The sequence below is a fragment of the Coregonus clupeaformis genome, chromosome 34, assembly GCF_020615455.1.
Source record: "Coregonus clupeaformis isolate EN_2021a chromosome 34, ASM2061545v1, whole genome shotgun sequence".
Classification (NCBI taxonomy): domain Eukaryota; kingdom Metazoa; phylum Chordata; class Actinopteri; order Salmoniformes; family Salmonidae; genus Coregonus; species Coregonus clupeaformis.
The window spans coordinates 21298998-21326770 of NC_059225.1; the positions used below are offsets into that span (position 1 = coordinate 21298998).

General features: G+C 41.4%; 2 protein-coding genes across 5 annotated transcripts in view; both read left to right on the forward strand.

The window, feature by feature from the left end:
• The window catches only part of LOC121549945 (integrin beta-1-like), a 36667-nt gene extending 26632 nt beyond the window's left edge, over positions 1 to 10035 (forward strand). For 3 of the 4 annotated variants that reach the window (XM_045210511.1, XM_045210514.1, XM_045210513.1), the window contains exons 7-17: positions 410 to 565; positions 874 to 969; positions 1829 to 1918; positions 2156 to 2296; positions 2497 to 2699; positions 2945 to 3183; positions 3511 to 3733; positions 4605 to 4834; positions 5194 to 5360; positions 7784 to 7861; positions 8543 to 8631. In XM_045210511.1, the coding sequence (XP_045066446.1) occupies positions 410 to 565; positions 874 to 969; positions 1829 to 1918; positions 2156 to 2296; positions 2497 to 2699; positions 2945 to 3183; positions 3511 to 3733; positions 4605 to 4834; positions 5194 to 5360; positions 7784 to 7861 (1623 nt within the window). In that variant the 3' untranslated portion in view covers positions 8543 to 8631. Of the gene's footprint in view, positions 1 to 409; positions 566 to 873; positions 970 to 1828; positions 1919 to 2155; positions 2297 to 2496; positions 2700 to 2944; positions 3184 to 3510; positions 3734 to 4604; positions 4835 to 5193; positions 5361 to 7783; positions 7862 to 8542 lie in introns of all 4 variants that reach the window. The other variant, XM_045210512.1, reaches the window with a different exon arrangement.
• A 1716-nt stretch (positions 10036 to 11751) lies between these two features.
• On the forward strand, positions 11752 to 27033 carry LOC121549946 (ras-related protein Rab-18-like). The gene is made up of 7 exons (XM_041861946.2): positions 11752 to 11962; positions 16531 to 16586; positions 19919 to 19980; positions 20667 to 20739; positions 21286 to 21404; positions 23824 to 23890; positions 24999 to 27033. Exons 1-7 carry the CDS (start codon positions 11895 to 11897, stop codon positions 25169 to 25171), a joined length of 618 nt encoding a protein of 205 aa, XP_041717880.1. The 5' UTR covers positions 11752 to 11894; the 3' UTR covers positions 25172 to 27033.
• Positions 27034 to 27773: the final 740 nt, after the last annotated feature.

Below are 27773 nucleotides of genomic sequence, written 5' to 3' on the forward strand. Positions count from 1 at the left end.
TTTTATTCCAGGACTAGGCTTAATATCTGTCCAGGAAACCACCCATAAAGTTCCAATAATACTTAATAATATCAGGGTTTTATATAGACTGTGAATTAGTCTCATGGTACCAGACCTCAACACCCTATTCTCATTTGAGAATGGCTGGAGTCAAGGCTTACTGTGTTATGCTTAGAGAAGGCCGTTTTAGAAAACGTTTGAGAGTTCATTCACTCTAGGGTGCTAAACTGCTATTTTAAGAGGGTAACCTCTAACATAGCTGTTTATAGTTGTTGATATACTTCCTGAATCTTTTGTAAGTCTTATAATTTTGTTCTCTGGTATTTCTGTAGGCTGTGTCCTTTTTCTGTATGTGGTTTATTTTTACAATGAGTTTTAATAGGCCTCCCTCCCTCCCTCTCTTCCCCAGGAGCACATTGGCTGGAGGAATGTCACCCGTCTGCTGGTGTTCTCCACTGATGCTGGCTTCCACTTCGCTGGAGATGGGAAACTGGGAGGGATCGTTCTGCCCAACGATGGGAAATGTCACCTGGAGAACAACATGTACACAATGAGCCACTACTATGTATGTATAGTAATACACTATGTAGTATAATAATCCACTATGTAGTAAACTAATACACTGTGTAGTATACTAATACACTATGTAGTATAATAATGCACTATGTAGTATAATAATGCACTATGTAGTATAATAATGCACTATGTAGTATAATAATGCACTTCATGTATTGTGACTTTGTCTTTCTAGTCTTCTGTGTGCTCTGAATTTTGAATATGACAAGATTTGAAGGGAATGGGCTACTTGCCCTTAGTGATGTCATCAAAGGGCTAACCTGGTACCTGTTCTTCCTCATTGTCTCCCTGTAACAGGACTACCCCTCCATTGCTCACCTGGTTCAGAAACTGAGCGACAACAACATCCAGACGATCTTTGCCATCACAGAGGAGTTCCAGCCTGTTTACAAGGTCAGACAGTTGTTCCATTACACCGTGTGTGTAGAAAACATGTTCTTATTTTCATGTTTCTGTGCTTGTTTGTTGTAGGTTAGAAGAAGCCCAGCCCTTTGAAGAGCAGCATCTGCTCCTTGTTACCAGTAGCATCTCTTTGGATCTCTGGTTGTTTTCCAAATGGCACCTTGTTCCCTAAAAAGTGAACTACTTTCGCGAGAGCCCTATGAGGTCATAAGTACTGCACTTTGTTGGGAATAGGGTGCCATTTAGGCAGCAGCCTCTGTATGCTCCCTGCTGCCCTCTAGTGCTTTTCAAGCCAATTAGATGTCTGCCTGGAGTTCCATAATGACCTTCCCCATCAGTCCGATGTTTGGACAATATTTGCAATCTGTCAACCTCGGCAGAATGGCGTTCTCATTTAGTTGATTACACTGTGCGTCCCAAATGGCACCCTATTTCCGATATTACATTGATATTTTGGTAATTTAGCAGACGCTCTTATCCAGAGCGACTTACAGTTAGTGAGTGTATACATTTTCATACTGCCCCCCCGTGGGAAACGAACCCACAACCCTGGCGTTGCAAGCGCCATCCTCTACCAACTGAGCTACAGGGGACTATGTAGGGAATTGAGTGCCATTTTGGACGCAGCCTTGGAATCTCAGATTTTAGAACCTCACAACACTACAAAAAGTTCTAACTTTAGATTCAGACCTTACGACTATGTGATGCAGACCACAATCAAACTACTCAGCAATCTAAATGGGTCAGGCAAAACTGTTTTGCCCTAGATTTTTCTGTGTATTTAGAGATTTACAGGATTCCTATTGACATACTAGTACATACTAATTTACTCTACTGTGTTATCTCTCAGGAGTTAAAGAATCTCATTCCTAAGTCTGCGGTGGGGACACTCTCTGCTAACTCCAGCAATGTTATCAACCTCATTATTGATGCCTACAATGTAAGTTTAGATTGGATTGGTTTAGTTACTAGAGAAGATACACTAACTTTCATCCTTAAAATAGTTGGTAAAAACCATGCTGCTGCTACTGTTAAGTCATCATATTTCTCTGTCTGAACTGATCTTTGTATGGGAATAGTCAAAAATATGCATTTCTGCATTTGTAAAACTGAAGCCTGCTGAATATTTAGTATATTTGAAACAATACAGAGGACTAATTGTTGTTCTGTGTGCTAGTCTCTTTCCTCAGAGGTGATTCTGGAGAACAGCAAGCTTCCAGAGGGAGTGACCATAACGTACCAGTCACGCTGCAAGAACGGAGTAACTGGTGAGGGAGAGATGGGAAGAAAATGTTCCAATATCTCCATCGGGGACGAGGTGAGAAACCAAAACAACACGCCATTGAATGTTTTTTTATTCTAAACACGTTTTTTTTTATTTGTATCTTTCTGGTTCAGTTATTTTAGCTTTCTGATTAAGTAAATATAATGTTTTCCTTATCTGTAGGTGTCTGAGTTGTCAAAGTCATTGTTTTTATTACAAAATGTGATTATTATGCCCTTATGTGTGATCTGTAGGTTTCTTTCACAATAAGCATCACAGCTAAGCAGTGTCCTAAGATGGGCAAACCAGAGACCATCAAGATCAAGCCCCTAGGGTTCACTGAGGAGGTGGAGATCGCTCTGAACTTCATCTGCGAGTGTGACTGTCACAAAGATGGCATTGAGAACAGTGAGATCTGCCACAAAGGCAACGGGACATATGAATGTGGAGCCTGCAGGTAAGGCACTTATGTTTCACTAGCAGAAGATCTTAACCCTTATTCACCTTCCATATTGTAATAATGTCCATGGCATAGAGATACATTATGATATTTGATACTGTATATATAATGTGTTGTAAATCTATTTCTATGGTCCATTGGCAAGTGACTGTTTTCAAGTGTATTGCATCTGTTTGCATGTGAATATTCTACATAGGCAGTCTTTTATGCAGTCCTCCCTTGTTGTCTTTATTATCTCTCAGGTGCAATGAGGGCCGTATTGGTAGACAGTGTGAGTGCAGCACCAACGAGGTGACCAGCGAAGACCTGGATAAGAACTGCCGTAAAGACAACGGTACAGACATCTGCAGCAACAACGGAGACTGTGTGTGTGGAACCTGTGAGTGTAAGAAGAGAGAGAACCCCGAGGAACGCTACAGCGGGAAGTTCTGCGAGTGTGACAACTTCAACTGTGACCGCTCCAACAACAAACTCTGTGGAGGTACGTGAGTTCAATTTATTGGGTGATCAATAAAGATTTTGTTTGCTGTGAAATGATGGTCAAGAAATGATGGTTACATCTGGTTACATCTGAAGACAAGTGTAACATCTTCCTCAGAGCACAAAGTACCTCTGTGTTTGTGGCGTAATGGGTAATTTCCCAAATTAGAGATCAGTTGATCAGTTCAGACATCGCCTTTTACGAAATTAGATTTACCGTGTTCAATTTAGCTTAATTTCATCTCTAATCTAGAACATTATCTATAATATGAAATTATGTTTGAACTTTGGAGGATAATCTCTGACCCTGTGTGTTGTGTTGTGACAGGACATGGTCGCTGTGAGTGCAGGGTGTGTATCTGTGATGCCAACTGGACAGGCAGTGCCTGTGACTGTTCTCTGGACACCACGACCTGCCTGGCCTCCAACAAGCAGATCTGTAATGGACGAGGCACCTGTGAGTGTGGCACCTGCAAGTGCACTGATGCAAAGTTCCAGGGTCCCACCTGTGAGATCTGTCCCACCTGTCCAGGGGTCTGCACAGAACACAAGTGAGTTGAATAAAGTATTTGAATGAATTGTATTTGTTCATTTTATGCTGTTTTAACTGTGCAGAAAACAAGAATATATAAAGAGTTTATTTCCATAACGTATATTCCTAAAAAAAGACGCCTCACAGGTCCTCAACTGGCAGCTTCATTAAATAGTACCCGCAAAACACCAGTCTCAACATGAACAGTGAAGCGGCGACTCCGGGATGCTGACCTTCTAGGCAGAGTTGCAAAGAAAAAGCCATATCTCAGACTGCCCATCTTAATCTTTTCTTTTTATTGGCCAGTCTGAGATATGGCTTTTTCTTTACAACTCTGCTTAGAAGGTCAGCATCCCGAAGTCGCCTCTTCACTGTTGACGTTGAGACTGGTGTTTTGCGGGTAATATTTAATGAAGGTGCCAGTTGAGGACCTGTGAGGCGCCTGTTTCTCAAACTAGACACTCTAATGTATTTGTCCTCTTGCTCAGTTGTGCACCGGGGCCTCCCACTCCTCTTTCTATTCTGGTTAGAGCGAGTTTGCGCTGTTCTGTGAAGGGAGTAGTACACAGCGTTGTACGAGGTCTTCCTTTATCTGGCTTAACCTCAATTATTATTGTGACCTTTGTTTATTTTCTTCTGATAATTCCAAGAAAGGGGCCAATGAACAGTCTAGACACAACTGTGATATCTACAATCAGTAGTGCTGGCTAGGGTATAGCATTGTCCACTATAGACACCTGCATGTGGAGTGGAACCTCAATATCCAGCTTTCTTGCATTCCAGTAGACTTGTGAATATGTCACAAGTCTAGGAAGCATCACATTGTGAGACTACCTGCATCTGTTACTCAATCGGTACAGAGTTACATGTCAATGTCCTGTCTTCCACAGGGAGTGTGTTCAGTGCAGGGCCTTTGGGACGGGGGAGAAGAAGGACACGTGTAAGAGAGACTGTAGCTACTTCAACCTGATCAAGGTGAAGGACAGAGACAAGCTGCCTCAGCCAGGACAGGCCTTCCCCCTGATGCACTGTAAGGAGAGGGATGCCAATGACTGCTGGTTCTACTACACCTACGCTGTCAACAAGACAGAGAAGGAGGTCCATGTGGTGGAAACACTAGGTGAGAGCATATTACATACAGCCCATATAACATACAGTCATTGTGACTGAGGATATAACAGAGTGAAAAAGTAGGTTATTTGTTTGTCTATCGAGTCATGTTGTGATTAGAGCCAGGAGTTTTTGAGCTGACTAGGAAAAACTCTAGGCTCTACTGGTGCTAGGGCCTAGTACTCAGGCTTAATGTTCTTCCTGGTCAGCTTACATGGTCAGGTAAAGTTCCTGAGCCTAGATATAATGCAAATCAGGATGTCATTGTAAATAAGCATTTGCTCTTACAGTAACTGACTTGCCTGCTTAAATAAATAAAAGTTGGGATAACTGAATGTTCCTGGCTGTGTGTTTCCTGCCGTGTTCCAGACTGCCCTGCAGGTCCTGACATCATCCCCATCGTGGCTGGCGTGGTGGCGGGCATCGTGCTGATCGGCCTGACCTTGCTTCTCATCTGGAAGCTGCTCATGATCATCCACGACAGGAGAGAGTTCGCCAAGTTTGAGAAGGAGAAGATGAATGCTAAATGGGACACGGTAAGAGAGTGGAGATGGTAGATACAGGACCAGGAAACCATCTTGGAGAACTGTTTGTAATGGCCTATAATGGGGATGATGATGATGATGATGTACTTTTGCAGGTCCTAGTTTGTGTTCTCCCTGACTGTAATTTCAGTAGGTTGATTGAGATGTGGAAAACAGGTGTTATAGATATGGCCACTGTGTGAATCTCTTACACAGAGAACAGACTCCTAAAGGAATTGGACATGTTTTACTCTCTCTCAACCTTTGATGACTGTAACAGGCCTGTTCCTTTAGACGATGACTTCATAAGATGTCACACACATTTTTACACAGTCCTACCCAACAGTTTGTTTAAAATGTTCTTATAACCCTGTAGTTTCAAGTAATCTCTGTGCAAAATACAGCTATGAAAAAGGGAAGCCTTTTTGGAAGGTGAAGGTCCCTGGCCACACATCCGTCTTTTCGTGGGAGTGGCTACAGTAGTTTAGTTTGTTCGGTGTTATGCTTCCACCCAGTGGCGTGTTATCCACACTGCAGGAGAGGTTAAATTCCGAACAGTTGGCAGGGTTTGAAATCCTTGATGATTCAGCTCATCCTGATAACTCCCAGTCAGACCAGCCACACGTGAGAGCCTCTCTCGTCTGGTGACATGGGCAGGGCACTGAGGCTTCTAGACCCTCTCATTATGGTACATGGAGAAGAAACCAGACCTAAATGACTGTATGAGAGAGCAGACTGACCTGACTTGTATACATACAGTACCAGTCAAAAGTTTGGACACCTACTCATTCCAGGGTTTTTCTTTATTTTTACTATTTTCTACATTGTAGAATAATAGTGAAGACATCAAAACTATTAAATAACACATATGGAATGATGTAGTAACCAAAAAAGTGTTAAACAAATCAAAATATATTTGAGATTTGAGATTCTTCAAATAGCCACCCTTTGCCTTGATGACAGCTTTGCACACTCTTGGCATTCTCTCAACCAGCTTCACCTGGAATGCTTTTCCAACAGTCTTGAAGGAGTTCCCACATATGCTGAGCACTTGTTGGCTGCTTTTCCTTCACTCTACGGTCCGACTCATCCCAAACCATCTCAATTGGGTTGGGTCATTGTCCTGTTGAAAAACAAATGATAGTCCCACTAAGCCCAAACCAGATGGGATGGCGTATCGCTGCAGAATGCTGTGGTAGCCATGCTGGTTAAGTGTGCCTTGAATTCTAAATAAAATCACAGACAGTGTCCCAGCAAAGCACCCCCACACCATAACACCTCCTCCTCCATGCTTTACGGTGGGAAATACACATGCAGAGATCATCCGTTCACCCACACCACGTCTCACAAAGACACGGCAGTTGGAACCAAAAATCTCCAATTTGGATTCCAGACCATAGGACAAATTTCCACCGGTCTAATGTCCATTGCTCATGTTTCTTGGCCCAAGCAAGTCTCTTCTTCTTATTAGTGTCCTTTAGTAGTGGTTTCTTTGCAGCAATTCGACCATGGAGGCCTGATTCACACAGTCTCCTCTGAACAGTTGATGTTGAGATGTGTCTGTTACTTGAACTCTGTGAAGCATTTATTTGGGCTGCAATTTCTGAGGCTGGTAACTCTAATGAGCTTATCCTCTGCAGCAAAGGTAACTCTGGATCTTTCTTTGCTGTGGCGGTCCTCATGAGAGCCAGTTTCATCATAGCGCTTGATGGTTTTTACAACTACACTTGAAGAAACTTTCAAAGTTCTTGAAATTTTCCGGATTGACTGAACTTCATGTCTTAAAGTAATGATGGGACTGTTGTTTCTCTTTGCTTATTTGAGCTGTTCTTGCCATAAGATGGACTTGGTCTTCTACCAAAAAAGGCTATATTCTGTATAGCCCCCCCTACCTTGTCACAACACAACTGATTGGCTCAAACACATTAAGACGGAAAGAAATTCCACAAATTAACTTTTGAAAAGGCACACCTGTTAATTGAAATGCATTCCAGGTGACTACCTCATGAAGCTGGTTGAGAGAATGCCAAGAGTGTGCAAAGCTGTCATCAAGGCAAAGGGTGGCTATTTGAAGAATCTCAAATATAAAATATATTTGGATTTGTTTAACACTTTTTTGGTTACTACATCATTCCATATGTGTTATTTCATAGTTTCATAGTCTTCACTATTATTCTAAAATGTAAAAAAAATTTAAAATAAAGAAAAACCCTTGAATGAGTAGGTGTGTCCAAACTTTTGACTGGTACTGTATAAAAGGGGAATGTACCCAGCACTGTAAGATGATTCTCAAAGGGAGATGGTTCCTGATGTAGAAATACCCCTTTCTCAAGGGATAGATTTTTTCATTCCTTCTTATTTATCTTTACCCATGCTTTTCATTTCATTCTCTGTTTCCTGTTCTTAATTTTCTGTCCCACTCTCTCAACCCATAGCAAGAGAATCCCATTTACAAGAGCCCTATTAATAAGTTCCAGAATCCGAACTATGGACATAAAGCTGTGGTTCTATAAGTTTGTATTCACTTCCCCTCTCCTCTGTTTTTCTGCATGGGTTTGTTTGTTTGTGTGTGTATATATATATATATGTTTCTTTATTTGTGTTTGTCAACTTACTGTAAACTGTCACTATTTCATCAATCTCAATATTTCTGGCTTTTATTTGGTCTCTTTGGGCCACGTAAGACAGTTGATGAAACTGCAGAAAGATCCATAGGAGGGGATATTAAAACCCACAATAATACCTATTGTTTTGTTGGTCAACATAAACTGTCCCCTCTGTTAGTAGTTTGAATAGAGGTAAGTATTAACAGGTGATAACATGGAAGCCTAGTATAGTATTTTGTATGATATTTGAAGCTAGAGTATGATGGAAATGGCATGTTGTGACTGTGACGTTTGTTGATATTTCTTCTAAAAGTGTTACCTGGATGACAACACATAAATGCTCACTCATAATGACACCAAAATATCCACGTGTTAGCACGATCAGTTGAAAAAATCTGTCCAAAGAATGCTTAATAATTTGATATTTTAAATGGATGGCTCTGATTTTGCTGTGGTGTTTTTTTCCTAATAAATTGTCTCATGTTGCAGCTTTTGTCATACAACTGACATGTTATGTGACATATATAATATGTCTGACTGTACATTACAATTCTAACATTTTCTCCTTGTTTCTCTTGTCCCTTCCAGGGCGAAAACCCTATCTACAAGAGTGCTGTTACGACAGTGGTCAACCCCAAATATGAAGGCAAATGATGGAGCTTCAGTTCTCCCTGAAAAACACTGTATGCAAATATAGTTCTAGCAGATAGAGGGTGAGAGGGATAGGGGCATGGAAGGTGGGATTCATTGTATGTATTTAGTCATTTCTTATTTTTGTCGCTTCAGTATTATAACATTACATTTGGCCAATACACTTGGTATTTTTACTAACATTTTATTTTCTATTCATTGTCTTTAAAAAATGTACAGTTATGTGTATATACTTTTAGATGCTTTCTTTTATTTCTTGAACAACTGGTTGAAATTAAGGTTTTTGCCACAGGACTGGTATGGGCAAAGGGTTGTACCTTTCAGAGACAATGTCTGTATTCCAAATGGCACTCTATTCCCTTTATAGTGCACTACTTTTGACGAGGGCCAATGGGCTCTGATCAAAAGTAGAGATCTACTGTATATAGGGAATGGAGTGACATTTGGAACGCAGCAATTTAGTTTCAGACAGGACCTGAGACTAAAGCATACCTTTTGCATTGTGGTTATAAAGTATTTTTTCAGCCATAGGGTAAACACATAGATTTGTGTATAAATTTGTCATCCATCTAGCAGGAATACAAGAATCTGGATTTATCATTGAGTGCAGTTTTTAAAGGTTTATTTATCACATCAATCACATAATTGTCAATCATAGAAAACCATTGGTTGACTCTAACCTTGTCATCAGATAACAGTTAATGGGTGAAGAAGTGCTAAGAACTATTACATTGATGTTTTAAAAGTGATCATTGCACTATTGATGAGGACCAGTTTGCCTTGCGAAAGGACTGAAAAGACTAACAATACATTCTGTCATAAGACTTTCATAAACAGTCTATTTTAAAAGGATTGAAAGCCACTTGTATTAATGGGATAAAGTCATCTAAATCACTGAATTACACAATCAATTGACATGTGACAAAATGTGAAGTTTAATTTATTTTTAGTATAATATAGTTATATTCTATAAGATTTCAGTATTCAACCTCAGGTCCTTTTCTGTGCTCATTCCAAGCAAAGCCAAATATATGCCTTCATTGCAAAGCCTTCCCACTGGGCACAGACGTCAATTCAACGTATATTCCACATTGGTTCAATGGGGGGGTAGGGAGGTTGTAACACCTTTCATCTGTAACAGTGTTTGTGTAAAATCAGTATTAAAGTTAAAGGCCTCTTGGAATTGTTTTTAATATACTAAAATGTCTCACAATACCACACATCTTGTTTTTAAAGTGACTTTTATTCATCTGTAACAGTGTTTGTGTAAAATCAGTATTAAAGTAAAAGGCCTCTTGGAATTGTTTTTTATATACTAAAAATGTCTCACAATACCACACATCTTGTTTTTAAAGTGACTTTTATTTCAATATGTTCACTTTTCCTAATGCTGTTTCGGAATGTATTTATTAAATAAAGTACAGAAATGGCATGTGGAATGCTTATTTTATTTGAGCATTGCTAAGTGTAATAGAAAGAAAAGAGGCATGGTGTTATTATGGGGAGCCGGGGAAGGCACAGTTTGATGGAACAACAAGATAAACATCACATATTGCCTGTTAATCAACGACTGTATATTGTTATTAAAAGCAGTTTGCTACTTAAGCAAATGATGTGCATGTGTAACTCTGAAAAGAAAACTCACTTAACATTGTACATTGTCTACCAACTAAACCGGAAGTGTGCGAAAATCTCCAGTGTTATACCAGAATTGTAAAAAGTTTGGACACACGTCAAGTGTGTGCAGGATGAAGAAAATGTAATTGAAGAGTTGGAGGGCGTTAAAGTCCTCTGTAGCTCAGCTGGTAGAGCACGGCGCTTGTAACGCCAAGGTAGTGGGTTCGATCCCCGGGACCACCCATACACAAAAAAAAAATTTATGCACGCATGACTGTAAGTCGCTTTGGATAAAAGCGTCTGCTAAATGGCATATTATTATATTATTTAAAGCCTCCCAGTTTTCACCCCACCCAGTAGGTGGCGGCAATACACCATAATAGGATGTAGTCCGCCGTAAAACCCCACAGAAGAAGAAGAAGTCTCCGGCCTAGTGTACATTTACATTTTAGTCATTTAGCAGACGCTCTTATCCAGAGCGACTTACAGTTTCAGTGAGTGCATACATTTTTCATACTGGCCCCCCGTGGAAATCAAACCCACAACCCTGGCGTTGCAAGCGCCGTGCTCTACCAACTGAGCTACAGGAGGCCCAGGAGGATCAGATAGGGCCAATAGTGGAATAGTGGTGAGGTTTCTAATGGGTGTAGGGTTAGTTGGTAGGGCAACTTCCTTTTTGTGTCACAAAGTGTAATGAATTCACACTCCAGAATAGTAGGCGGAAACACAGGGCTAGATAAGACAACAGAGCCCCACAGTGGCCTTGTCATAATACCCCAAAAACCTAGCGGTCAAACAGGGAAATAATTCCAATCAATTTTCCTATAGGGGATTTTAGAAACACTTAAATAAAATAAGGACGGTGTTTCGTGTAGGCTTACCCTGGCGTGACGTTTTGATAACCGTGTAAATCTCTTTCGGACAAGGTGACTTTTATCAATATATTCGGCTCAATTTACTCTCAGATTCAAAAATACTAATTAGCATCAAAGTAGACATCATGCAAGACTACAAATCCCTGCAAGCTCCAGCATGTAATCTCTAGCTGACACCTTTGCTAACAGGTATTGTTTAAATGTCAAACTTGCCCAAGACAGTTCACAGAATTGTCCATTTAAAGAAATGTAGCCAATGTATTAATTACTACATTTAGCTAACATTAGATAGTTAATCCAGAGATTCTTACCTTTGCCTTGATTCGCCAGTCTCGTCCAGATCATCATGGAATTTGTAGTTCTGTATGATAGCCACATAAACAGGTAATTGGCATTTCATTTTGGAGGGGGTGAATATATTGATAAAAGGCATGTTGTCTGAGAGAGATTTACACAGTTATCAAAACGTCACACCAGGTTAAGCCTACACAGAAGTCTTTCTAAAATACCCTATGGGGAAAATTAATGGTGGAAAAACGATTGGAAACATTTCCCTGTTTGACCGCTAGGTTTTATGGGTATTATGACTCATACTGTGTTGCTCTATATAGGGAGGCCGTGACCTGCCTCACTCCAGTACAGTAGGTGGCGGTCAATAGACTGTTCAGTTGATTGCGATCCGCCGATACAAATTTAAAGAAGAAGTCTCATTAGCTAACTGACAAACATCTCTTCTAGGGTGTATTTTTACAGCTCTCAGTTGAAGTATAAATATAGTCTATTGATAGCGTAGGAAGATGGAAGACGACGTTTTAACAACACTGAAAATATTAATAATTGGAGAAAGTGGCGTTGGAAAGTCCAGGTAAGAAAGCTGGTTAGCTCGTTAACGTTAGCTGAACTGAAGTTGTAGTTAACAGTAGCTGGAACGATTAACTTTAGCTAGGAGCTCTTGTTGTCTCGTTAAAAAATTACCAATAAGTAAATGACCATGTTTTCGTACTGTGTCTGTTAACCAGATAGCTTGATTGTTAACAAAGCAAAAACCAACATATGTTGTTAGGAGATCATAGTAAACAGGCTAATGTAACACAATCGTTTGCTATGCCACATCAGCTAGCTAACGTTAGGAAGCTAGCTAGCTAGCTGTTCTATCTGGAACGTGTGACGTCATCGATGTGATGCGTTGGAGGTGTTGCAACAACAACAAGGATGACTGCAAGGAGTTATTTTCACACAGCTAACATCTTGATATGCCTTTATTAGTCACGCCAGTATGAGTGAGTTTTGTAGGATTAAATCAGAACAATCATTTTGTTGGTAGTGTACAGATAACTAGGCTACTGCTTTATTAGGAAAAGTGTCAGTGAAGTGATCAATTCAAGTGTAATTAAATTCAGGTGTTAGTTATGCTAGATTAATCTAATCAAGACTTGACTGGACATTTGACGCCTCCAATATGACAGCAAGGTTTATCTAGGCCTATGTCCTGAGTGAGACCCAGTGAGTCTAAAATGCTTATGCCAAGACTCAAGAATCAAGGCCAATGTCTTAGCAATAACTAAAGAGTTTGGCCAACTCATCTGAGAGCGTTAGAATCTTAGTTGGTGCCATGTTGGCAACAAGTTCCTAGAAGAAATTCTAGAAAGAATGCAAAGTAGGATGTTATTGTCATGGAATGGTTGGTGCCAACATGGAGTATAGTTTACCAAGCTGTGCATTTCTCTGGCTCTACTCTAGACTGCTAGGAAGAATGCTGGTATGTCTGAGTGAGCCTTGAACCATCAAATAGTAGGGCTATGTTATATTACTACAGCATGAGGACTAGTGCACCTGCACTGCTCCACCCAGTAGTCAGATGTAATTTTCATTTAAGGCCTTTGGTTCAGACCAGACAGCCTTCAGTTTCTCAAAATAATCAAATAAATGAGTTTAATTAAAGAAATGACCGACTCGCTGCAGCTGGATATTCCTTCCACCTGACTGGCAAGAGACACTCCCAAACTGCATCTGCAACAAGGGACAAATAGTTATTTTATACGATTTTAAGCCTTTTCAAGCATTTTTTTGTCTGGCAGGATTTGCTTGAGTATTTTAGCGAGATAAGTTATGAGATGTGAAGATGCGAAGAGTCTTTTTTTATTTAACCTTTATTTATCCAGGCGACTCAATTAAGAACAAATTCTTATTTACAATGACGGCCTGGAATTTCTTCTTGAAACTTATGGCGCAAACATGGCACCCATTTAAGATTATGACTCTAACCGACCATTTCGAATCCCACCGTACCTTCTCCGCTATGCAATCCGGTTTCCGAGCTGGTCATGGGTGCACCTCAGCCATGCTCAAGGTCCTAAACGATATTATAACCGCGATCGATAAAAGACAGTACTGCGCAGCCGTCTTCATCGACCTGGCCAAGGCTTTCGACTCTGTCAACCACCGCATTCTTATTGGCAGACTAAATAGCCTTGGTTTCTCAAATGACTACCTCGCCTGGTTCACCAACTACTTCTCAGTTCAATGTGTCAAATCGGAGGGCCTGTTGTCTGGACCTCTGGCAGTCTCTATGGGGGTGCCACAGGGTTCAATTCTCGGGCAGACTCTATTCTCTGTGTATATCAATGATGTTGCTCTTGCTACTGGTGATGCTCGGATCCACCTCTATGCAGACGACACCATTTTGTATACATCTGGCCCTTCATTGGACACTGTGTTAACAAACCTCCAAACGAGCTTCAACACCATACAACACTCCTTCCGTGGCCTCCAACTGCTCTTAAACACTAGTAAAACTAAATGCATGCTCTTCAACCGAACGCTGCTTGCACCCGCCCACCCGACTAGAATCACTACTCTCGGCGGGTCTGACCTAGAGTATGTGGACAACTACAAATACCTAGGTGTCTGGTTAGACTGTAAACTCTCCTTCCAGACTCACATTAAGCATCTCCAATCAAAAGTTAGATCTAGAATCGGCTTCCTATTTCGCAACAAAGCCTCCTTCACTCATGCTGCCAAACATGCCCTCGTAAAACTGACTATCCTACCGATCCTTGACTTCGGCGATGTCATTTACAAAATAGCCTCCAACACTCTACTCAGCAAATTGGATGTAGTCTATCACAGTGCCCTCTGTTTTGTCACCAAAGCCCCATATACTACCCACCATTGTGACCTGTACGCTCTTGTTGGCTGGCCCTCAGTACATAGTCCCCTGTACCTCAGTTGGTAGAGCATGGCGCTTGCAACACCAGGGTTGTGGGTTCGTTTCCCACAGGGGCCAGTATGAAAATGTATGCACTCACTAACTGTAAGTCGCTCTGGATAAGAGCATCTGCTAAATGACTAAAATGTTAAATGATATTCGTCGCCAAACCCACTGGCTCCAGGTCATCTATAAATCACTGCTAGGCAAATCCCCGTCTTATCTTAGCTCACTGGTCACCATAGCAACACCCACCCGTAGTCTGCGCTCCAGCAGGTATATCTCACTGGTCATCCCCAAAGCCAACACCTCCTTTGGCCGCCATTCCTTCCAGTTCTCTGCTGCCAATGACTGGAACGAACTGCAAAAGTCTCTGAAGCTGGAGACTCTTATCTCCCTCACTAACTTTAGGCATCAGTTGTCAGAGCAGCTTACCGATCACTGCACCTGTACACAGCCCATCTGTAATTAGCCCATCCAACTACCTCATCCCCATATTGTTATTTATTTTGCTAATTTGCACCCCAGTATCTCTATTTGCACATCATCTTTTGCACATCTATCATTCCAGTGTTAATACGAAATTGTAACTATTTTGCACTATGGCCTATTTATTGCCTTACCTCCATAATTTACTACATTCGCACATACTGTATATAGATTTTCTGTTGTATTTTTGACTTTGTTTTGTTTACCCCATATGTAACTCTGTGTTGTTGTTTTTATCACACTGCTTTGCTTTATCTTGGCCAGGTCGCATTTGTAAATGAGAACTTGTTCTCAACTGGTTTACCTGGTTAAATAAAGGTTAAATAAAAAAGTACAAAATAACTCTCTCAGCTGAGTTGGCCAAATTCTTTAACTATAGCTAAGGCATTGGTCTTGGCATAGGCCTAAGATTGATCAGACTCTCACTCAGGACACAAAAGCCTAGCTAAACCCTGCTGTCATATTGGAGGCGTCAAATGTCCAGTTCAGTTTTGATCAAATTCATCTAGCATTTAACACCTGAATTGAATTGACTGAATCAGAAACTTTACTAATAAAGCAGTAGCCTATTTATCTGTACACTACCAGCAAAATGATTGTTCTGATTTAATCTTACAAAACTCACTCATACTGAAGTGACTAATAAAGGCGGATCAAGATGTTAGCTGTGTGAAAATAACTCCTTGCAGTCATCCTTGTTGTTGCAACACCTCCAACTCATCACACCTATTATGTCACACTTACTAACATTAGCTAGCTGATGTGGCATAGGAAACCACTTTTTTACATTAGCCAGTTTGCTATGATCCCCTAACAACAATCATTGGTTCTGCCTCTCAAACAATGGAATTCTATGATTTCACTAAACCATCCTCTTTTCCTTCTTTGTTTGTCAAAGATAATGTGTAGTTAACTATAGACTCATAAACAATGCCATTTCCTGGTGAGAATACATTAATGCTAGCTATTGGTATGAATAATGTGGGCCACGGCTAGTGTTTCATCTTCCCATTTTGGGTTACTTCCTCTACCTTGCATTTTTAAGTATTGTTAAAAAGTAATATCATATAATTAGACGCAATCCACATTACTGACATTATGTATATATTTTTAATCATTTATTGATTAAATAAATACATGATCTCATTCTCAAATTTCCCCTCTCTCTTCCTAGTTCTTCAAGTCATTAGAAATCTCCCTGGCAGAGGATAAGGGTTTCATTTTACCAGACAAATTGGCCTGTTGCACTGCTATTGTGCTATTATGTAGGCTAAGTAACAACATTGCTACTGAGGTATCAGGCTACTGACATAAAACAATGATCAGTCATTCTTCTGACATTCCATCTGATAAATCATTTCCATATGGATGAAGATAATGAGTGTATGGTTGAATAAGAAAATTAGAGGATTGGGCTATTATCTGTGTTGGGGTTGACTGGAAAGAAGAAGGATTAGCTAGCTACATCATTAGCCTTGTGATTCCGTTCCTAGCACTTGATTAGTGACTCAAAACTGAACCCTGACCCTCTGACCACCAACCAATGATGTCATCTGGTTGTTAGTGTATTGAATATGTAGGCCTATGTGCTCATGGCTATTTGCCTTTGTGGAAGTTGCCCTTGTTTCAAACGTGTAATACAGTACTGTAAAAACTCTATCGGCCTAAATGTAATTGTGCTAGGCTAAAACGGAAATGATACAAATTATAAGTATTTGTCTTTTTCTCTTTTGCAGTCTTCTCTTGAGATTCACAGATGACACATTTGATCCAGAACTATCAGCAACAATAGGTGAGTAATACCTTCTGACGGCAGTGTCACTAGCCCACTATAACCCACACGCATAACAGTCAGTATCATTAGTTCTTGTTTGAGTGACAGTTCTCCTGATTTAATCCTATCACACAGTAACCTAATGGACAGGGGCTGCTGAGCTCTTAGCCTATTTTCTAAGAGGTCACTCACAGACAGTGAGCACAGCCAGTACTGGACAGGACCCCTCTTATCTGAGCTAAGAGCAGAGTAGCTTGACCTGGTCAGTCCTGTAGTGGGCTCATATGGGTATCAACTGTATGAACAGACCAGGTAACAATAGGCTACTCACTGACTGCTATTCTGAATGAAAAGTATAGATAATATCACAACTGTCTGTTTTATAGTATCCCAACTATTTCATTTACATTTAAGTCATTTAGCATTTACATTTTTTATGAAAATTTTTCATACTGGAATCGAACCCACAACCCTGGCGTTGCAAATGCCATGCTCTACCAACTGAGCTACATCCCTGCCGGCCATTCCCTCCCCTATCCTGGACGATGCTGGGCCCATGGGTCTCCCGGTCGCGGCCGGCTACGACAGAGCCTGGATTCGAACCAGGATCTCTAGTGTCACAGCTAGCACTGCGATGCAGTGCCTTAGACCACTGCGCCACTCGGGATAATAATCTACTCTCTATTAATTTGAGATACAGCCCGGTCTACAGTGAATGAGTTATTCATTCATCTGGAGGTGAAATACATGGTTTGGGAAATTGAGAATTCCTTCTTTTCTTCCAGGATCTGCAAATGATATCAGAATTCCAAACGGTATTAAACATTAGACTCTTCAAGGACACCCCTATTATTATTTTCAGGTAGCCTTGAGACAGTTAACATCCAGGAGTGACTTAGTGAAAGACAGGCTCAAAATTCATAGCGCTATTGATTACTTAGAATGGGAGACTCGAAAACGAAATAGTGTTGTTTTTTCTACAATAAGAAGTTCTTCTGACTGCACAATGTAGCCTTTGTTAAAACAACCATGCGTGCCTGTGGATTCCCACAGAGAGTTCGATGTAATAAATAAAAAATTCTGGTAGGCATGCCTCACTCCTATTTTACTTGGCTAACTCAATATATTTGCCAAACAGATGTCCCCGTAGAGGTCTAGCTATACTCCCCACATTGACCTAAGTCCCTTGTGATTTGTGGTCTGAAAACCATTGGTATCTCTCAATTCCTGCTTGCTCCTTCCTCGCTTTGTATAAAGCAAAAGTTAAATCTACACTTGTCAATATCTGTCATATTAGCATAAACATACCGTGGTCTCTTATTTGAGAATTACTGTAATTCTGTGCCAGCATGTTAAAAATCTGTATCGGAACATGTGGTTTGTAGCACCCCTTTGACATTAAATAGAGCTAACCAAATAAAACTACCTCCCTATCATCCAACTACTTTCTGTCTTAAATAACGTGATGAGAAACTCCGGTTCAGGTGTACCGGTACTCATGAATAAATACAGAGCCTCAGATTTGTAATCGGTTAAAATACTTTGTTGGCACTACTACTGTTTTGGTGCATGTGGTTGTTGTTCTTAGTGTGCTGTCTGTGTGAGTTATCAAGTGTTATACAACGGATCTAATCCTGAATGCTGATTGGTTAAACCCGCATTCCAGATGGTGTATATTCCACAAATTACCACCGGCTAAATCTATGTTAAAATTACTATTTACTCTGTTCCATCTGACTGCGCAATCCACTGTCTCATCAGCCCAGCCAGGCACTTTATAAACTTGATCTCCACTATAAAAAGCATCTAGACATTATCTCACATTTCTTTTAGACTAACATTTAGTTTTCAACAGCAGTGATTTGTATAAACCTTGCTGTCTGTCTCTCTGACATTTGCAACATTGTTTCAATATTCAAATTCGATCTCGAGCTGTCCCATAGTAATGAACGTGTTGGGACAGGACAGACAGACATGCAGGCATGAATCAGCTGACATCATTTTTATGGATATATAGAAATAAATGTAAATTGCAAAAAGGTGAAACGAAGTGCATCTAGTTTGCAGTCTTTCCAGCTTCAGTTTGATGTTACTTCGTCTCGGGCCTAACAACACCCGTGCCAATATATCCTCCAAACTCCTGCTTCGAGGGCATTATCACTTAAATCAAACACACATCATTTAGTGGAGTGCAGGGCCGAAAAAAGTAGGTATAAAAACAATACGCCTGCACGCTCATAAGCTCCACCACGTACCGTTTTATTAATAAACAAACAATGTTTTTGTGAGTTGCCTGTTCCAGATTTTATCAGACGTATTCGGGGCGTTTCAGGTCGCCCGTAAAGAGTTTAGTCTGCAGCACAACAGCCCTACCTTGACTACATCGCAGTGATTGTCAGTTATTGTTGGCTTGGTGATGTTATGAACCAGATGCTGCATCATGGCACTGCCTGTACTGCTGTCTACACTGTAGTGAGTGCTAAATAGCACAGCCTTGTAGGGATAAACAAACCCAGACCTGACAGTTTAGTGTAAGTTGTAAATCCTTCTGCGAGTTACACGGCTAGCGACAGTATCGTAGCAACCCGCCGGGCTCGGAGAAGAGCGAGAGGCCATGATTGACAATATTTTGGGTGGAGGGGTGTAGGAAGAGGGGAGGGTGAGGAGATGTGTCCCTCCTGTCTTCACCTCCCCGTCCCCTTCTCCTCTCTGTTTTGGCTCTTGTCTGGGGCCTGATCCAGAAATAAAAACAACCCCATCCCAAGCATACGTTATTCCTGATAAATCTTTCAGTGCGTGCTAAAACTATGGGCAATACGTCCAGCCAAACCCTTCATGCTATGTGCTCTGAAAGAAGCCATGGAGATTTACTCGTCAAGTGTGACGAGCACGACGCTGTTATTTTTATGTAAATGTATTTTCGACCCGAGAAGAGGGGATTTCAAAGGATGAATCATGGCACTTCTGAGCGATGTCGCAGGTGGAGTTTTTATTGCAATCTGCTATATTTATTTTGATCTTTACATATTCAACCACATATTCCCCACATAGTTTTAAATCAGGACTCTCATAATATAATTTAAGTGCATAAGGCTCAGCCCCTGTCTGAATAGTGGAAGGGTCAGTTTTAGTTCAGACACAAATTGTGTGGTAAATGTAGGCCTATGTATGTTTTGACCATTCATTTTAAATGAGTCAGGTTAATTTGTCTTCTTGATTCATATCGTCATATGTTTCTTCTTGATTCATATTCTTGATCTGTGTGATGACTCAAATCACCAGGCACCAACCTATGGTGAAGACACCATCTGTGATTTGAGTGTGTGTTTCTTTCTGTGTTTCTTATGCAGGCGTTGATTTCAAGGTGAAGACCATCTCAGTGGACGGGAACAAGGCAAAGTTGGCAATATGGGTAAGTTGTCCTCTACACACACTGTCCCTTTCAAAACTGACTTGAAAATGCTGCAAAGGAGTTAGTATAAGGTATAGGCCTGTGTTATTGTTGTCGACAACTCCTAGGGATGGGTGTGTGTGTTTTTAAAGCTAAGAATTAAAATTATTTGCTAGTAAAAAAGATTTCATTGCTGAACTTCCGATGCACAGCAATCCCTGCCACTTAACAAATTATTCACTAAACCCCCACAAGATGGCGCTGATGCTCATCATTCTGAGCACCAATGACAAAGGGCTGTCAAATCTCTATTTATGCTTTAGTCCTGGTCCTGCAGGACACTTTTTATGGTGATTTCATTGCTGAACTTCCGATGCACAACAATGCCTGCCACTTAATAAATGATTCACTAAACCTCCACAAGATGGTGCTGATGTTCATCATTCTGAGCACCAATGACAAATGGCTGTCAAATCTCTCTTTATGCTTTAGTCCTGGTCCTGCATCACTTTTTATGGTTCTGTCCTAGTCACACCACTATATTTACCTCCTCATGTGTCCAGAGCCCGATAGCTGAGAGGGTTGTTTTATGATGTGTCCAGAGCTGTTTTGTTTTGATGTGCCCAGGGCTGTTTTGTTATGATGTGTCCAGAGCTGTTTTGTTTTGATGTGCCCAGGGCTTTAATGGTTATGGTTGTGTTTTGCAGGACACAGCTGGCCAGGAGCGTTTCCGAACCCTGACGCCTAGTTATTACCGCGGCGCGCAGGGAGTCATCCTGGGTGAGCAACTTCATCATTCAGCCTCTACCCCTTTAAACACATTCAGCCACCGCTGGTCCGGACAGCCACTATAAAGACAGTAATGGCTTTTCATCCTGTCCCCTACTCTTTACTCTCTGGAACTGACATTACTACTCCTAACGCTAGAGCAGACATCCTCCAAAGCCTACATTATATCAGGAGGCTATGATAGCCACACTAACACCATGGATGCAGTAGAGCTGACTTTCTAAACAAAAGTACTTTATTTCCTCATCAGTGCTAGTCTGTCGGCTAAGCGTTAGATTTTGTGATATAGATTTTGCACATTTCACACACACTTCCTAGTAGTAGTAGGACCTGTGTTATACTACCCTTTGTGTTGATACACAGCTCAGGCCTACTTTATGATATAACACAAACACATTCTTGTGATGCGTCGGGGGGGGTTTGAAACATGGTTGGAAAGGTCACATGCCCCCCCTCAGTTACAGTATGTCCTGCAGTCATCTGCTGACAGATACAATGTTTTTGACCGAGCACCTCACCTCTTTGTCTCTTCCTCAGTGTATGATGTAACGCGACGGGATACTTTTACCAAGCTGGACAACTGGCTCAATGAGCTGGAGACGTACTGCACAAGGAATGACCTCGTCAAGATGCTGGTCGGGAACAAAATTGATAAGGTGAGTCCGTTTGTTTGTATACAGTGTGTCATTTAGGCTAGAATTGTGCTATAATCAGGGGGAAATGTTTGTTGATACTTGATGGGTAACAAGGGTTTTCCCCCTCATAGAATCAACACATTCTATATGCAGGGAATTATAACATTTTTGACATGCGTTTTTCTGGATTTTTTTGTTGTTATTCTGTCTCTCACTGTTCAAATAAACCTACTATTAAAATTATACACTGATCATTTCTTTGTCAGTGGGCAAACGTACAAAATCAAATACTTTTTTCCCTCACTGTATATTGACCTACCCCAAACCAATATCCAATTTTTCTTGATATTCTACGTTTAGATCATACCCCAGTATTTCCCCTATATTCATTTATTCAAAATGTATTATATTGTATATCTTTTGAATAAATATGTCACTCGTAGTAATGCATCTAACTGACTGCACAATGTACTCTTTGTTGAAAGAACCATATGTGCCTGTAGATCCCACCCCCCTCCCGCTACCCTTGCCACCACTGCTGGTGGGGAAACGCTGTACTGGTGTATATTTGATACTACACCAAGTATTGAAGAATGTATGTTCCAAGTTTACAGATTGAGCTGGAATGTAATGTGAATAATATTACTAACCCCACCTGGTTGGGCTGAGAGGAGAGGGCTCATCACATTTTAACACAGCCTGAGTCCATGTGACCCACAGCAGTGTTTTGAAAACACTCAGATGTTCAACCAAATGTTTTCTCTGGGTTTAGTTCCCCAAGTCTGTGTTTAAAAAAACCCCAAGTAATTACATTTAAATGTATCCTGCTGCCTGTATGTATCATCTTCCACCATAGTATGACCTTGTTTGTTGTTTCTTAACCCTGTAGTAGAATATAACTTGAGTAGATATAATGTACAGTACTGGCCTTTGGCTGTGGCACTGACTGTACACTCCTACACTATACTATTTATACAAAAACATGTGGACACCCCTTCAAATTAGTGGATTCAGCTATTTCAGCCACACCCATTGCTGACAGGTGTATAAATTCGAGCACACAGCCATGCAATCTCCATAGACAAACATTGGCAGTAGAATGGCCTTACTGAAGAGCTCTGTGACTTTCAACGTGGCACCGTCATAGGATGCCACCTTTCCAACAAGTCAGTTTGTCAAAATTCTGCCCTGCTAGAGCTACGCCGGTCAACTGTAAGTGCTGTTATTGTGAAGTGGAAATGTCTAGGAGCAACAACTACTCAGCCGTGAAGTGGTAGGCCACACAAGCTCATAGAACGGGACCTCCAAGATCTGAAGCGCGTAGAAATCGTCCGTCCCTTGGTTGCAAGACTCACTACAGAGTTCCAAACTGCCTCTGGAAGCAACGTCAGCACAATGACTGTATGTCAGGAGCTTCATGAAATGGATTTCCATGGCCGAGCAGCCGCACACAAGCCTAAGATCACCATGCGCATTGCCAAGCGTTGGCTGGATTGATGTAAAGCTCGCGGCCATTGGACTCTGGAGCAGTGGAAACGCGTTCTCTGGAGTGATGAATCACGCTTCACCATCTGGTAGTCCGACGGACGAATCTGGGTTTGGCGGATGCCAGGAGAACGCTACCTGCCCCAACGCATAGTGCCAACTGGAAAGTTTGGTGGAGGAGGTATAATGGTCTGGAGCTGTTTTTCATGGTACGGGCTAGGCCCCTTGGTTCCAGTGAAGGGAAATATTAATGCTACAGCATACAATGACATTCTAGACGATTCTGTGCTTCCGACTTTGTGGCAACAGAAGAAGGCCCTTTCCTGTTTCAGCATGACAATGCCCCCGTGCACAAAGTGAGGTCCATAGAGAAATGGTTTGTCGATCGGTGTGGAAGAACTTGACTGGCCTGCACAGATCCCTGACCTCAACCCTATTGAACACCTTTGGGATGAATTGGAACGCGACTGCGAGCCAGGCCAAATCGCCCAACATCAGTGCCTGACCTCACTAATGCTCTTGTGGCTGAATGGAAGCAAGTCCCTGCAGCAATGTTCCAACATCTAGTGGAAAGCCTTCCCAGAAGAGTGGAGGCTGTTATAACTTAAAGGGGGGACCAACTCCATATTAATGCCCGTGATTTTGGATTTAGATGTTTGACGAGCAGGTGTCCACATACCTTTGGTCATGTAGGGCCTCCTGTAGCTCAGTTGGTAGAGCATGTACTTGCAATGCCAGGGTTGTGGGTTCGATTCCCACGGGGGTCAGTATGAAAAATATTATGCACTCACTAACTGTAAATCGCTCTGGATTAGAGCGTCTGCTAAATGACTATACATGTAAATGTAAATGTAAATGTAGTGTATGTTTCCCGTGTACCCAGCCCAGTCACATTCCCAGTAGCTGACAGGTATACCGGACAGACCTCATAAAAGATGACTCTTCTTTGTTTTAGGAAAACCACGAACTAGACAGGAATGAAGGCCTGAAGTTTGCAAGAAAACATTCCATGCTGTTTATAGGTAAGTCGGGAGTTGGGAGGATTCCCCTCTCGGACCCGACTCGGGGCATGAGTTATGGCAAACCGTTCTGCAGGGGAAACAGCTTTTTAAAAATCTATCATACCTGGACTGGAATGTTTGCCTGCTTCTATTTTTAGGTCTCTCTCTTTAATATCCTCTGTTTAACGTCTTTTATATTGATTCATGGCCAAACCCCCCACTTATGTGGACAAAGTTGTCTGAATTGATTTGAAATAAGCAATAATTACTTTTTTAAAATTGGTATATATTTACCATGCTTTTGCATGTATTTAGTATGACATATTTTAGATCATTTTAATATGATAACCACATGGTAAATATTCACTAATGTGTTAAAGTGGGACCAACATTTTGAAAAAATGACGTGCATAAAAATATACATAAATGACTCGGAACAGAAATACCTTCTGCCAATCCAGAGAGACAGCTGTTTTAGTAACTGCATCAACTACTTTTTTTCTCTCCACTTTAAGAAACAACCATTTTGACCACTTTAATTTTTACATATATGTCATTTAGCAGACGCTCTTATCCAGAGCAATTAGGGCTAAGTGCCTTGCTCAAGGGCACATCAACAGATTTTTAGACCTGGTCTGGGATACGAACCAGCGACCTTTCGGTTACTGGCCCAACGCTCTTAACCACTAGGCTACCTGCCGCCTTCACAACAAGACAAAACTTAGTGTATGAAATCTTTGTCCGTGTCTTTGTTATTCCAATCATCAATCAGAACAGAAATAACTTCTACCAATCAAGAGATACGGCTATTTGAGCAACTTCAAATTATAGCACTCTGGGAGCACATTCTAATTAATCAATAATGCTCAAGAGGCTGTGATAAACATGGTCACAGCTAAATGGCGTTGTTTCGGTCCGACGCGCAGGGGAGGCACACAATTCATGTTCAGGAAAATGACCCTGTCTAGTTTCAGAAAAATGCAGCTGTGGAGGTCAGTAGCTAGATGACATGAAGAAGCAGCCAGTCACTGACAGTTGTTATGTCTGTGTCTCTCCTCTCCCCCTCTCCTGCTCTCTCCCACTCTTTCTCTCTCCCCCCCCGCCCCCTCTCTCTCTTTCTCTGGGCCAGAGGCCAGTGCTAAGACGCGTGATGGGGTCCAGTGTGCGTTTGAGGAGCTGGTTGAAAAGATCATCCAGACCCCTGGACTGTGGGAGAGCGAGACGCAGGGCCGAGGGGTCCAGCTGGGCCGGCAAGACCAGGCTGCAGGGGGGAGCTGTGGAGGCTACTGCTCCCTGGTTTAGACAACACACACACACACACACACACACACACACACTACATACACACGCAACGCATACAAAACATAGACACTCATATACACACACATACAAAACGCACACCACACACACTCAATTGAAAGACACCCTACCAAACACTCACACTGATGGCTGATGTCCTGCTATGAAGGCTATAGTTTCCAGACCATTTCCCCCATCGGCCCCTGAGGTGTGGAGTGAGGCAGGGCTGCTCCTGGCCAGCACCCTCCGCTCACTGGCTGTGATCATTCATAGGGACATTGCTGTTTGCACACTTCCTGGTATCATGGCTATAATTCTGTTTTAAAGGTCCTCTACCCTGTCTTTCTGAAAATGAAATGAGTGTATGACTTGGTAGAATAGTGAAGGGGAAAAACACTACCATGGATAGCAGATGGGGTATTATTCTTATTTAGAAAAGGATCATTTTCTATCACCTGTTCTCATTTAGGGTTGTTACGACTTTTGTTTGCCCTCCCCTCCCAACACTTTGCATTTCCTTTGTAGAAATGTTTCCCCCTATTATCTCTCCCTTAGCACTTTGTTCCTCTTAGCAAGGCAAGCACAACTAGTGTGTGTTGGCTGCAGGGATGATTCTCCAGCGTGTGTATCTACCCTGTGTGATCATGCAGCCTTGTCCTCCTCCAGTGCTTGCCCTCCTAACAGCGCTGCGGTTGATTTTCTTATCAGCCTAAGCGTCATGTATTCTCTCTCTCGCTCTCTCTCTCTTCCACAAACTGCCTCTTTTTGTTCTAAAAATTCTACAGTCACCAAGTTTCTGGAACAAAGTTTTACAGCTTTTATTGACTTGGACTCCCAAACTTTCAGCATTTTTTTTTTTTTTTGAAGGGTTTATAAATCAAACAGATTGGCATGGGAGGGTTGGCTTTCCATTGTGTGTGTTATGAAAAAGAAACTAAATGAAGAAACGCTGCATGCCTTGTTTTGTTGGTGGTTGTTCTAATGGGCTGTGACCAACCTGGTTATCTGCCACTCTGACAGTTAAATATGAATATCTGTATCAGCGCTAGCTTCAGTCTTGCTTCAGCTTTTCATAATGAATCCCGATATGGAAAAAAAAAAGACAGAAGGAAAAGTTTTCTATATTAAAGAATACATTGAGTCATATGGGTGTTTGCATTGAAATCAAAGAAAGAGGTGTAAGACCTGTAAAAATGTTTTTTGCAGTGTTCTGTCTCCGTGTTCCATGTCCTTAGACCTTGCCTGTAGTTCTTGAGTGCCAGAAAGAATGTGTTGGGAAATGTAGTTTTGGGTGACCGTACCAATGACCTACAGTATATTTGTGGCAGGAGTGACACGGATGCCTTTACAGTATGTCTAATCAGAATATAATTCTTTCTTATCCTTTTTTTAATTGCATGGAGAATTCTTCTTTTAATTTTTCATGTTTGTTCTATAAATGCCTTGCAGAGAAAGTTGCGGTGTGTCCCAAATGGCACCCTATTTCCTATATAGTGGACTACTTTTGACCACCCTGGTCAAAAGTAGTGCACTATATAGGAAATAGGGTGCCATTTCGGACACAAACCTGGACTGTATGAACCACACATACACAACAAGCGGGTTAGATGTACCTGCATCCAGAACCTTGCACACAGGTTTATAGTAGACTACATTGGGATTTTCTATTTGTCCTGAATGAACTAGACGTCTACTTTATGATTGAAATGACAGAGACTCTTGAACTTGTTATTTTCTGTTTATATGTGACAGCATATAAACACATTGTAAATTAATGTGTGTGTGATTGTAAAATGTGAATGTATACATATTACAATTATAAAACCACCCTATGTATTAAAGTGAATAAAGTAATTTTTAAAGGATTCTGAAGTTCATGCTTATTCCTGCCTGAGCTAAGGAGCTCTCGCCTATTGTAAAACAGTGCCAGATCCTATTAACTTAGTATACATTTTCACACAGTAATTGTACTTCACCTCATCCAAGAAGTCTTCACGGAAAACGACCTAGACGACTTACCATGTTGGAAATGTCGTCCTTTGGTGAGAACTGAGAAAGGGTTTCTCTTAAAGACGGTTTTTGAATTTCACACTTTTACAGATCGAGAATAGAGAAGTAGATGTGTGTTTGGTTTAAACACTGTCCGAGGACTCCTATTTCAGCTCCCTGTGATGTCTAAATCATATTTTGGGCAGCCGGTCAGAAAACACCACTACTCTTTTACCCTGGTGCGGTGGCTTTGACTGGGATGTGCATCATTCCTGTGTCATTATGAAAGGGCTGGCAGAGCCGACCGAGGCCGCTACCCTCCGACTTCCTCACCGCTCAGCGAAGGCAGTTAGTCTGAAAACACAGACCTACAACATAACTGAATGTCTGTAGCATCAACAGAGACCTAACCACTACATAATCTGATTCTCAACCTAACTATCTGCTTCGTTACACAGACCAGAGATTTGTCAATGCAGCAAGAACAATAGAAGGAGCATTTTCCCAGAGGATTCTCAACCATCACCAACCCCAAACTCCGACCTGGATTCAAATACTTTAGCTACACTTGATTGAGCCTGCCTGGCGCAATGGAACTAATCGAATAGCTCAAAGT

What these genes read in the sequence shown, in the direction of transcription:
- LOC121549946 (XM_041861946.2), top strand. Translation starts at nt 11,895, where the DNA reads ATGGAAGACGACGTTTTAACAACACTGAAAATATTAATAATTGGAGAA. An exon ending in CGCGCAGGGAGTCATCCTGG is followed by an intron (nt 20,740 to 21,285) that starts GTGAGCAACTTC and finishes TCTCTTCCTCAG; the next exon opens with TGTATGATGTAACGCGACGG. An exon ending in ACATTCCATGCTGTTTATAG is followed by an intron (nt 23,891 to 24,998) that starts GTAAGTCGGGAG and finishes TCTCTGGGCCAG; the next exon opens with AGGCCAGTGCTAAGACGCGT.